The sequence below is a fragment of the Apodemus sylvaticus genome, chromosome 4 (assembly GCF_947179515.1).
Source record: "Apodemus sylvaticus chromosome 4, mApoSyl1.1, whole genome shotgun sequence".
Taxonomy (NCBI): Eukaryota; Metazoa; Chordata; class Mammalia; order Rodentia; family Muridae; genus Apodemus; species Apodemus sylvaticus.
In genome coordinates, this window is record NC_067475.1 from 105,487,203 (window position 1) to 105,500,374 (window position 13,172).

At 36.4% G+C, this 13,172-nt stretch overlaps 1 protein-coding gene across 2 annotated transcripts in view; it reads left to right on the top strand.

Annotated features, from left to right (window-relative positions):
* The first annotated feature begins 741 nt into the window (after positions 1–741).
* Positions 742–13,172, top strand: part of Gpr149 (G protein-coupled receptor 149) — a 52,395-nt gene continuing 39,964 nt past the window's right edge. For both annotated transcript variants that reach the window (XM_052178706.1, XM_052178707.1), the window contains exons 1-3: positions 742–1,719; positions 2,598–2,790; positions 7,190–7,638. In XM_052178706.1, the coding sequence (XP_052034666.1) occupies positions 742–1,719; positions 2,598–2,790; positions 7,190–7,638 (1,620 nt within the window). The remainder of the gene's footprint in view (positions 1,720–2,597; positions 2,791–7,189; positions 7,639–13,172) is intronic.

Below are 13,172 nucleotides of genomic sequence, written 5' to 3' on the forward strand. Positions count from 1 at the left end.
AAGGATTTGAACTAGTTTTATATGACAAAATCAAGACACTGTTTCTTGCTTCTGATAAGCCAAGCTGAGAGGAGAAACTACAAATCATTTTATTCAAACACTGAACTCTCCCTTTTCCCTGCTTCGCTCCTGCTTGCAGCTGACTCCTCCTTCCTGCAGCTCCCAGGATCACAGGCTGATTAAAGAACACAAAGGTTTGATGGGAGCCTGTGCTCAGGCTCCCTGTAACACACTCTCTCTCTCTCTCTCTCTCTCTCTCTCTCTCTCTCTCTCTCTCTCTCTCTCCTTTCTCCTCTCTCTCTCCTCCTGAGCTGAGACCTACCTGACAACCTCTGCCTTTGAATCCAGCTCTGAGCACAGATGCATCTCTTGATTTATTGTTCTCCCAAGTGATCCACCAAGCTGGAGGTCCTCCTTAGGTCAGACCCCACAGCAGCCACGGAGGAGCACATTGCAATCTGCCCGAGGAGTTCCTGCTCTCTGGTCTGACATTTGGTGGGTGGAAAGAAGTTTTTGTTTGATTTATTAACTTAAATATTGCAAAGTTTCTTACTGATGCCTGAGACGGAGCACAAGCTTTAAAACATGGGTTGAGTCAGAGCTTTCTACCGGAGACATGTCGGGACCCACACATGGAACATCTAGAAAAACTTGGCAAGAGAAATGACATCTGCTTTGCAACTCTCACACTCTGAAATCATCAGACTCGTTGAAGAGGGAAATTAATATTTTAAGGAAAAGATGTCTTTCTTTCTCAGCAATTTAACAAATGACTCTAACCTGTGGAAAGTAAGTCATAATTCTACGGACCTTATGAATTCGCCAGCAACTCTGACTCTTTCTCTCTTTTGCCTGATCTGTATAATGACTCTCGTAGCTCTGGTGGGCAGCATTTTCTCACTGGTTTCTCTGCTGACCATGCAGTACAGAACTGTTGTGTCCCTGCTTGTAACATCTTGGTCTGTGGATGATCTCTTGAGCGTCTTGTCAGTGACTATCTTCATGGTTTTGCAGTGGCCAAAAGAGGCACCAGGCTACTTCCAGTCTCTGTGCACCACCTCTGCCTTACTGTATATGTGCCAGGGCCTCTCCAGCAACTTGAAGGCGACTCTTATAGTCTTCTACAACTTTTATACGATGCACAGGACGGTGGCGAGTCAGCCAAGCTCCTGGCGATCAGGACAGGTACTTGGTGTGGCTTTAACCGTGTGGGCAGTCAGTCTGCTGCTGGCTTCACTCCCGCTGTGCGGCTGGGGTGTCTTTGTGCGCACGCCTTGGGGCTGCCTGACCGACTGCTCCAGCCCCTATGTGCTGCTCCTCTTCGCCGTGTATGCTTCCGCTTTCGGGCTCCTGGCGGTTCTCTCTGTCCCTCTCACTCACCAGCTGCTGTGTTCGGAGGAGCCGCCGAGACTCCATGCCAACTACCAGGAAATTTCTCGTGGCGCCTCTACTCCTGGGACCCCTGCTGCTGGGGGAAGAGTGCTCTGTCTGTCACCAGAGGATGTTGAGATACCTGCTCTGCGATGCACTGGGGGATGCTCCCCGAGCTCCGACGTGGTGTTTCCCCTGGGTCAGCCTGCTGCCTCCGGTGCTGGAGCTCGCAAGCGAGAGAATCCCGGGACTCCCCATGGCGCCAACAGCTTCCCTGTGAGCCTAGCGCAGAAGCGTTTTTCTTTGATCCTAGCCCTGACGAAAGTCATCCTGTGGCTGCCCATGATGGTGAGTGCATTTATCACTCGAGGGTGTGTGAGCTCTGCTTAGACGCGGGTTTGGGGAGTCACCCAAAGATGTGCGGGTAAGTCCGCTTCCAGACGCATTGGAAGTCTCTGAAGACAGGTCTGGAGAAAAGCAATTCACCCGGGGACTAGTTAACTACCAAACCTTGGCTGATAAGTAATTTTCAATCTGAGAAGGGTGGAGGAGACTTAGAGTTCTTAGATCGTGGTCAAAGATCTCTCTCTTAGGCAAAATCTGGGCGTATTCAAAAAAGGGAAGAAGGAAATAAAAAGGGTTTTCTTTCAACCTTCTCTGGCCCAGTTTTATTCCCAGTTTCCTCCTTCCTGGTAGGGACACCGCCCATCTCAGGCACCAAGAGACAGAAGGGTGTGATCCAATGTAGTAGGGAAGAGGAAGATAGGACAAAAATTAGCTTTTGTTCCTGGTGTCCTAGAGTGAGCTGGGGGGAGGGGTGGGGAGTGGGCTAACCGTGGCTCATGCTGTGACCAGCTCACAAGGATGGAGACCTGGAAACAAGAAGTGACAAGTTTGGAGTTTCGAGTACAGGTCCCACCATTTCCCCTTTCCTTCCTTTTCCTGCCTAGCATCTCTTTATCGATTGCCTGTCTCTTGGTTAGGAATTTCAAATCGCAGCAGGTGCAGACAGAGCATTCAAAAAGGAAACTAAACTATATCTGCTCTAGTGCACCCAGGTGTATCCCATCCAGAATCCTGCCACCAAACCCCTGGAGTGTGGCCCAGAAACAGAGTTCCTATAGACCAAAAATGGGGCCTTGAATGGAGTGAGGGCTGAAAAAAAAAAAAAAAAAAGCCTTGGAAAGTGGGAAAGTGGTTTAAGTCTGAAGTTCTTTGCCTTTCAGATCCACATGGTGGTAAAACACGTGGTGGGGTTTCAGAGCCTTCCGGTCGATATGCTCAGCTTCCTACTAAGCCTACTGGCCAGCACTGTAACCCCAGTGTTTGTCTTGTCTAAACATTGGACTCACCTGCCTTGTGGCTGCATCATCAACTGCCAGCCAGACACCTACTCCGTTGTCTTCGATGGGAAAAAGGGTAAGTCCTCTCCAGTGGTTTTGAGAGCACCACGCCTACATTAAAACACAGAAAAGTGGTGGCCTATTGAGAAAGTTACTGGGCACAGAAGGGAAATATCCTAGGACACATACAAATGGTAAATAAGAAAAGGAAAGAATGATAAAATGTAAGCTTAGTGATGGCATAGGTTTTCAACATCCCTGAGAAGTACTCATTCATTGGTGATGTTCTTTGGTAAGAAAAGGGTTTATTTTCTTTCAAATAACTTTTTGTTTGAAATCAACACTTTATTGTCAACACAGATCCTCATAAGTTACTTCCACTCTCACTTTTAGCCCAGAGTGGAACATCAGTCTCTCCTCCCAGGTCTACATATGAAGAGCAGCACTGCTGTGCAGTCAGCCTCTGAAAAAAAAAAAAAAAAAAAAAAAAAAGATAAACTTCAAAACCAGCTTAAAACTCCCAAGTATTTTCTCCTAAGATTCTAGAAATTTTGTAGTATAATATATATATATATATATATATATATATATATATATATATATATATATATATATATATATATATATATATATATGTTTATCAATCAATGTTTAGGGTGTTCCTTTGCTGTTAGAAACACATTACATCCTGAAAGCCAAGAAGCAAAATTCCCTAATTTAAAGTAGGGCGGGGTTCCTGGTTGTCCTTGTTTTCGAACCATGCTGTTCCTTTGAAAAGTTGCTTATGAGGCTAGAAGGGCAAGGCAGTTGCTGTAGTATTCAAAGGCTGTGGGATTAGAGTCGATCTGGCCACATCATCTGATTAAAAGAAACAATATGATTCCTACTCCTCTCAATGAGAAGGTGACTTGGGTGAAAAGCTGGACCAGATCAGGAACAAGCTGTGTATTTTGATCTACTGAAAGGGAAAGGACCTTTTTGCCATCCTCAGAAAAATATATATGAACAAAATTGGATGGTTCGTTAGTGTGCAATCAATTAACTCTTCTGCTAACTGTTCTTTTGAACAGAATAACCAACTATATTTTCTTTAGCAGAAAAGAAACATTAAATGAAAACAGTTCACTTCAGACAATTTTAGGGTTATAAAAATGAGAGAATATCAAAGTATTTTTAGCATATAAATCTATAACAGTGATTTTTTTTAAAAAATATTAATTACTGGCCATTTTCAGATATTGATTATACTGATTAAATTATTGAATATATAGATATTTTCTAACTGACAAAAATATATCTGTTGTTAAGAATATCATTATTTTATTTGTGATAGATGGCAAATTCACCATTGCTTTCTTTAACATTTATTTTAAAATTATAAAAAAAAAGAAGTTAGCTTTGGTTATGAAATTTTTCTCTTTTTCTTCTTTTCATGCATGTATACAGTGTACATGTGTGGATGTACAAATGTTCACATATGTTTGTGGGTACATGTATACATGTATGTGCTTAGGAAAGCCCAAATTTGATATCTGGAATAGTCCTTGATTATTCCTTTCCTTTTTCTTCCTTCCTTCCTTCCTTCCTTCCTTCCTTCCTTCCTTCCTTCCTTTCTTTCTTTCTTTCTTTCTTTCTTTCTTTCTTTCTTTCTTTCTTTCTTTCTTTCTTTCTTTCTTCTTTTTTCATTTTTCTAAAGGGAGGCTCTCTTCAGTCAAACCCACCACACAGCTAGTGCTAGTCAGATTGATTCCCCATCTCCACACCTAGATAACCCTTCAGAGACACCCAGCGTCTGTGCTGCATGTGGCTCCTGTGCAGCTCTCCTGTTGCTGTGAAGCCAGTGCTCAACTGTCAAGCCATCCCCTCAATCCCGAAGGCTTTTAAAACTGTGGCGTTGAAAAAAAAAATATTGCTAGAGAAATACTAATTCAGACACAAAAGTCAAATAGTTCCACTCCCTTTTACAATCAACACTATGCCAGAGGGAATAAGATAAGAATGTGGGCTTGCAGCAGGAAACACCACCATTGCATTTCCATTGCTAGGAGTTCTGTGCCCCTCAAGGTGGCTTACCTCAAGCAGGCCAGGCAGTGGCCAGACCTATGAATTCATTAAGAGTTTTATATTTAACTCTTTTTCCCTAACAAAGGAAAAATATCTCCTATTTTCATTGTTTATCACTGAGGCAAGGGGAGGTGAGAAATGCAAATACTTGTATTAATCCATGCATACTAAAGGTCATCGTTCAATATAGAAGATGTAAGCATATCTCAAAGTTTTATTAGATAACAAAAAGACAAGTAACCAGAAATCGATTTGCAGAAATAAAAATTCTCTTCTGTTTGGATAGGAGTTTATATATTATCTCAAACCATGAATTGGGTATTTTAAATTCAAATCATTTTGTAAGATGAGTAATCAAAGGTGGCTTGCCCTATTGATCTTAGTAGCTTTCTTTGCAGAAGCAGACAGACAATACCTCTATTATGTAGATCCATCATGGAACAGCATGGTTAATTTACCATCTCCTAATGGTTATGGCAACTTTAATTTTTCTTAAATATGTATTATTAGTGTTGTTGTTATTGTTGTTATGTGTGTTGTGTAATATATATGTGATTGTGGATGTAAGAGTGTGGCGGTAGGAAAATAACTTTGGGGAACTTGATTTCTTCTATCATGGGAGCACGGCTTTAACGCAGGTCATCAGACTTGAATGGCAAACACCTTTCCCTACTGACACACTGGCCTCTGGTCTTCTCTTCATCTCAGACTTCCTTGTATGCTCCTGACCTGGATGCACATTCTCCAGTAGCACATTCTGTTGACCCCTTTAAAGATGCTCACATTTTTTACTCTCTGTATCTCAGAGTTTCAATATACAGCTGACACCATACAGCCAAGTATTGATAATAAAATTGCTGTTAATCTAACCATATTCTAAGTAGTTCTAGCTTACAAATCTGCTACATTGTATCTCTTTTGGAGAAAAAAAAACATGAATAATTGTGCCATTCTTGTAGTTTTTCAGCTCCCAGTGCTAAAAATAGGTTAAAAGTTATAATTTAATTTTACTGGGCTTTAAGTAAGTAGAACTATAAACATCACAATACAGAGAACATGATCATCTGCTTCTACTTTTCAATTTTCTTTTGATACAAATTTTTCTGACTTGTGTTCTGGCTCACACAAAAATGAATGATACTGATACATTCTATTTTTCAGAAAGCAGAACTCAGCAATAAATCTTTGGCACTGGGAACATTTCAGTAATAGAATGAGTATGTGAATGCCACTAGAGTACATTGCAAAGTGAATCAAATTTTATGTATTATTCCCATAAAATCTTTATAGCCTTTCATATTTTCTCCACCAAAGATAGCTAAATGCCTAACTATAAAACACTGAGCTATCAAAGTAGAAAGTCTTCTTGAAACAAACCATATTTTAAACTATGAAAAACCAAAACATCAAATGAATTTTTATTACCACTTAGATAGAAGCCGATTTGTAATTGGCTGATGGTCACACCCAAAAATTGTGTCTCTTTCTGTCACACCCTCTTCTAAAACTTTGAGCTGTACCCACCAATGAATAGTGTTATATTTGGAATATCTGCTCTTCTGATGATTTAAATAAATATTTTATTCATTATTAGTAAATTTATCTTGTAATTATTCAGATTTATGAATACTTTAAAATGTATCCATTCACAGAATTACACAGGCATTTGCTTTTTTAAAAATGCATTAAAAGTTTATTTGTATGAGAGATGTGTATGTTGTCAGATAGGATGACTCATATCCATTGCCCCAAACGTGAGACAGACAGATGGAGCGATCAATGCCAGACTGTACGACCTGGAAAATTTTATACAGCCCCATCTACACTGGAAAAGTGTCTTTTTAAAGTTAAAAAGCTACATGGAAGAACATGCTCTAATTTTTAATGTATGCTTTTACAGACACAAATGCCAGAAGAACTATAGAAAAATATTAAAGTGATTTTATATGTATATATATATATTTATATTTTAATATTTTAATATTTAATATATATATATATATAAACAGTTCATAATATGAAGGCTGTTTAATCCATTTCTAGGGCAGTGGAAAATATAGTACTTTCCAATTTTATAAAAATCTGTGAACTGAAAAAAAGAAAATAAAACTGAATACATTTGATAAATTCCTAATTTGTAGTTAATTTTTATTTATATGAAATTGCCTTAAGACTGAATCTTTTAGATTGTCTTCTTTTCGAGCCCTTTATTGGGTTGAAAGAAATTAGGCTCAGAGTAATAAGATAATTGAATTGTATAAGTCGTGTGTCTTTGCATATATTACAAGAAGTGAAGAAGATGTTTTTAACTCAGAGTAATCAGATCAATGCATTACCTGTTTATGCTCACAGTTTACATCCAACGCTGTTCATATCTACCATTCTAACTATAGAATTTTATTTTCATTCAGCGAAAAGGAAAGGCTTTGAATTCAATCTATCATTCCAACAAAGTTATGGACTCTATAAAATACCACATTCAGATTATAATGATGATGATGAAAATTCCATTTCCTATCACAACCCAAAGAAATATGAGTGTGAAGCTACACAGGAGCCTCGGGGAGACAACCACAGTATCTTCAATACCATCAAAGTAGAAGTCAGCACCACACCGCCTCTGGACAGCGCCACAGTGACGGCTGTCAACAAGTGCACCAATACTGACATCCCAGAGCCCAAAGAGGCCATGAAAGAAGAAAAGGGGGCTTTTTCTGTTAAAACAGAAAGCAATATTAACTATGGAGAAACCACCTCTTTTGAAGGTACAGAGAGACGACTGTCCCATGAGGAGAATCAGAAACCAGATCTTTCAGACTGGGAGTGGTGCAGAAGTAAGTCTGAACGAACACCTCGCCAGGTAAGGAAAATGCTCTTCTTGAGAAATTGGAAGTAAAACTAAATATGAACCATGTGAAAAGATAGTGAGTTTATTGTTTCCTTTAATCAAACCCGAGGGTGATTTTTATCTCAGGTGGTTTCCACGGTATCTCACTGTTACTTCAAGACCTTTGGAATGATGTTTCATGTATTTATTTAGTTAGTTTTACCTTTTCAGTCAAAATGTGTACATTTTGGAGTCAGTGGGCATAGATGGAATCTTCGCGAAGTAAAAGTCATTTTCTTGAACTTTGAGTAATATGATTAAATTCAGACAGTACTCCAGAGCTCAAGCTCCTGCGTTAGTTGATTAAATTAAGATGTGTACTTTAATTTTTCACACCCATATACACAATTTCTTTCAGGGTGCATGCTATTGAGCCATTCCAAGCAGTGCCAAATGTCCCATCTTTTTTAAAGATAGGGTTTGATGATGATTTAACAACTAAAATAAATTGCATGTAAATATTTCTCCATGCTTCCCTGATTCTAAACTTCTGTGAGTAATCTAGAATCTAATAATTTTCTGTGTCATGTTGATATGAACCTATTCTTTCTAAATCCTCGTATTTGATCAAGTGACCCTTGTTTTGGGCTATAGCGTTACTAGAGAGAAGGAGGCTTCTTCTGCACGATATGATAGAGATCCTATAACTTGTCTTAATCTCTGTGATTAATCTCAAGTCCAGAAATGTTCTGCCAGGATTAATGCATTCATTGATTAAATGTATCAACAAAAATCACAAATACAATTGTGTATTTTTAAGTGTGAGTAATATAGCTTAGTACTATCAATTGTGTATTTTTAAAGTGTGAGTGATATAGCTTACTACTATCATTTGTATATTATTGTTTTAAAATTAGTAGAATATCAAAATGAATATATTATGGAAATACATTTATATTAGAGAAAATACAACATTTTCTTAGAAATTAGTACTCTCAGAAAAAGTTAAATATTTGTCATAAACTTATTAATGTAGACAAAAGTAGAGATCAAAGAGCAAATTTCTCCTTCATTTTAGAACATTAAGACTACGCAGCTAACAGGGGACTTGCCATACTTTTCATCATTAGTTTGTGTTTGGAGCATATGCATCCTTTTGGTTTTCTTGAGCTTAAAAAATCAGCAATTCTCTTAATGAACTCTCTCTCTCTCTCTTTCTCTCTCTCTCTCTCTCTCTCTCTCTCTCTCTCTCTCTCTCTCTCTCGTGTGTGTGTGTGTGTGTGAGTGTGTGTGTGTGTGTCCGTGTCCTTCCCTAGAACATGCTCCCTCCTCATGTGTTCTTCTGTTACTCTATCATCCAGCATGATCCTGAATATTGTCTTTGTGCTACTTAGTTTTGATTGTCAAATTGACACAATCTAGAGTCACCTAGAAAGAAAGAACCTGAACCACAGATTGTTCTGGATTATCCTTACCTGTGACTGTGGCTGTAGGATCATTTTCCTGATTGACAATCAGTGTTGGACAATCCAGCCTATTCTGGGCAGCACCATCCATAAGTAGATGGCCTTAACTTATGCAAGAAAGCAAGTTAAACGTGAGCAAAGCACAAGAATGTAAGCAGCATCTCTCCATTACTTTTATTTAAATGCCTGCTTAAGTTCTGACCCTGTGTTGTGATGCGTGTTACTTGGAAGTATAAGCCAAATAAACCATTTCTCTCCAAGTTTTCAGTCATGGTGGTTATCACAACAATAGAGAAGCATGTTAGCACAATCTGTCATGGATATTACTCATTCTTTTGTTGTCTTATTTTATCATAAATGTACCTTTCCTATACAATACAGTAAAAAAAATTGTGTAAGTTTAAGCTTTCTCAAGACAATATGATATGCAGTTTTCTGAGACTTTATATTTTTCAGTGAACAGTAATTTATATTTTCTAAATTACTTGTTGTCAAAACTATCTCAAATGTCATAATTTATAACCTCATTTAAAAGTTTTTGTTATAGGAAGTATATATATATATATCTAATTATACCCAGTTAAAATGAAAAATAGATTTATTTGCACTTAAGCATATGTTCCTGCTCATAGCTCTTTTTAAATAAAAAAGTAAATGACGTATGAAAATAGAAAGCCTTGGAGGACAATTTGTTAACTTTCATTGTAAAGACTTGAGTATGAAAATTTTGACATTTGTGATAAGCAAGTACTTTAGGAAACTTATTCAAAGTAACAATAGTGAGAAAGATGATTAGAGGTAAAGTAAGCAGCTGGTATAAGGGCAAAAACAGGTAAAACAAGAAACCAGTTGACAGCAAGTAAAATATTCTTATAAACTTCAGAATAACAAGATATATGCATGCTGTAAATCCATGTGTTGGTATGACCTTATACTCATGAAATTATTTGTGATTTCCAAGATCAGCATTAGGTAAAATTGTAAAAAAAAATCTTCATTTTTAAAACCTTATAGAGCATTTTAAACTTTTGAATTATAAATATCAACAACACACAAATGGATCTGGAAGCTTATCCAAATTTTTTCTAGACCAGAGCAAGGGTTTTGTATTTTATATCTTTTTAATAACATTACATGGATGTAGATGATGACTTTCTACTTTCAACCTTTTCTTCCAAGTAGCTTCTTTGCTCTGAAAACAATGATAACTTAATAGTTTACACAGTAATGTATTGAGCTTTAGAAGACACTGCAGTTGCTCTATGAGAACCTTGCCTTTTAATTTAAAAAATTACTTTTATTTATGTGTATATTTTTTGCAATTTCAATAAAAATACATTTTGTAATTTTCTCTCAAATTTCAGAATTGGCATATGTTCCTAGAATATTTCAATATTATTGTATCATTAAATAGTTTTCATAGATCATACAGAAGATGATTTTGATTTTTTTTTATAAGACCAGAGTGTCCATGCACAAATGAGATACTCCTAAGAGAGAAATTAGGATTGAGTAGGTTTAAAATGGAGCCCAAAATATTGAAATGCTAGGGGACTTTCAGGTGTTTCTGATGCAAATCAAGGTTGCATGAAGTTCTGCCACACAAAACAAACATCAAGTTACTCAAATGTATAACATAAAAGAGGAGGAGAGGAGGAAGAGAGAAAGAGGATACAAGGAGTAAAAGGAGGAGGAAGAATTATTTCCAAATTTATCAATACTACATAGCAACCACCTACAAAAAAATAAAAGTAAAATAAATAAATACAAATGATATTTGAAAAACAAGAAAATTTAGGTAGCACCACTTGGGCTCTGATTACTAAAGAATGGATCTAGGCTGATAATTAATCTAAACTTGAATTTAATGTACAATTTATTAAGTAAGACTACAGGGAAATCTCCTGATACAAACATTTTTTTTCTAATCCTAAAAATGTACAACTGTTCATGTCTTAACATTTGTTGGAGCATTGTTACTTGAACAACTCTAGAGACTGAAATTCATCAAAGAGTAATTATTGACATTTCTAACTAAAATGATCACAGTAAAAAAATAAACACTCATCACATCTATTTGTAGCCTATATGAAGTCATTCAGTACAGATGACTACCTGAAGTTTAGATGTTTTATTTCTAACCTCTCTTATTCATTTGCACTGGTTAGTTCATCACTTAGAGATCAGAGACATAAAATTTTATTACACTAATAAAGGCATGGCCTTTTGATTTATTTTCGTAGAAGTAATACAGAATTGTTATAAAGAACTTAGAAAATAGATAATAAGCAAAGAAAATACACTCATTCAGACCATCCAGACTTGCATTTTGTCCTATAGATACTGGGTTTTTCACAGAATGCAATTCTGCTTTTGACACACGTGCCACATACGCTATTATGGAATCTACATTGTTCAATTAACCAGGATTTTTACCTCATTTAAAGTGATAACCTTTTGTGCTGTAGAGTGACTATTTTGAACAGGAAAGTCATAAGTAAATATAAATTTGTACTAAGTTTTTTTCTGAACTCAAATTTCATAAAACATTTTTTTTTTAATTTTCTTTCCATGTACTATTGGCTACAGTACACCAATTTGCTTGTTTTCTACATGTTCTGGCGGATTATCTTTATCAAAGCTTTTATAGAATCCAATTAGTTTATCTCTTAAGCAAGAATTCTGTCAATGTTAGAGAACTAAGAAGCCAATGACTTCAGTAAACATTAATGGTTTTGTACACACAACAACCAGTCAAGGCTTAATTCCAACCACTTTCTTTGTGAAGTGACTGCCTCCTATTTGACCTCAAGTGACCAGGAACTCCCTACATATTTTTTAAAACTTCATAGTGAACTATTTTTGAACTTTAAAGCCATCTATAAAAATAGAACAAAAAGCTTCACTATATTCTTCAAACAGCTTCCATTATTGTTAACACATTGTTAAAAATAGCAATGCCATTACCAAAAGTTGGCAGCCAGTCTTATGTGAATTTTGCCCATGGTGCTTTGGGTGGCTTTCTGAGCCAGTGTCTGATCTATGATCACATACTGCATTGGTCATCAATGTTTCCTCTTGTCCCCAGTCTTTCATGATTTAACACATAAAAAAAAGTCATTCAGCTCAATTTCCTTTGCATTTTATGATAAATTTTGATTTTTAATTGCTGATGTTTTCTATTGATTAAATCAAGTTCACATATTTTGAGCAAAACTACTGCACATATGTCTCCTATCCAGGCATTTTCTTATGCATTTATTTATTTACATTGTATTCATATGTATGTACCTCTATCCATAGGATGTAAAGCATATTATCACTATCTTATTTTTTAGGTATGTAGACTTGGCCATTAGGAACTATGATGCCTGTATCTGTATCCACTCACCAAACCATAATAATCATTTTAACCTTTCCATACTTTCAGGCAGCATGAAATAAACCTCATTTTTACTGTTCCTTGACCACACTTTTGAACTGATCCTTTTCCAAGGAACTTCGGGAATTTTTGTTAAAATGGATATTTAGAATCACAAACTTGGAAGATAAATGTTAATTGTTAATAACATGTTGCTGCTGTTGTTGTTGTTGTTTTGCTTCAAAACATAGTTATTGAATGCGGATTGGATATTCCTTTGTTATGTACACACCTGAAGTCCTGACAATCTCTCTCCAAGAAAGATTTAAAGCTGAATGGTCCTATTGGCATTTGCCATTAGCGCCCATGTAACTCTTCAAGTCTTTCCCTTTCCTTGTTTATGACATCTTTTCTGATTCTGAGAAAACTAGCTTTTATACCTAAATATACTTAATTCTTGTGTAATCCTGCTGTTTAAATTATTTCATTATCACTAACCCACAGCCCTGTGTAAATTCAACAGCAACAACAATAATTAACCCTAACAGAGTTCCCACTTCTTTTTATCTTTAGGTTATAGTTAATGGCAAGATGCAACTTTATAATTTTATTTAAGTTTGATTTTTTTCTCCTCTAACACCTCTGTTTGCTTTATCATATTTTGTTTTTATTTTGATTATTAATGTGTGTGTGTGTGAAATATTACGAATCTTTCAAAAAGTCAGAGGCCTACCAATCAG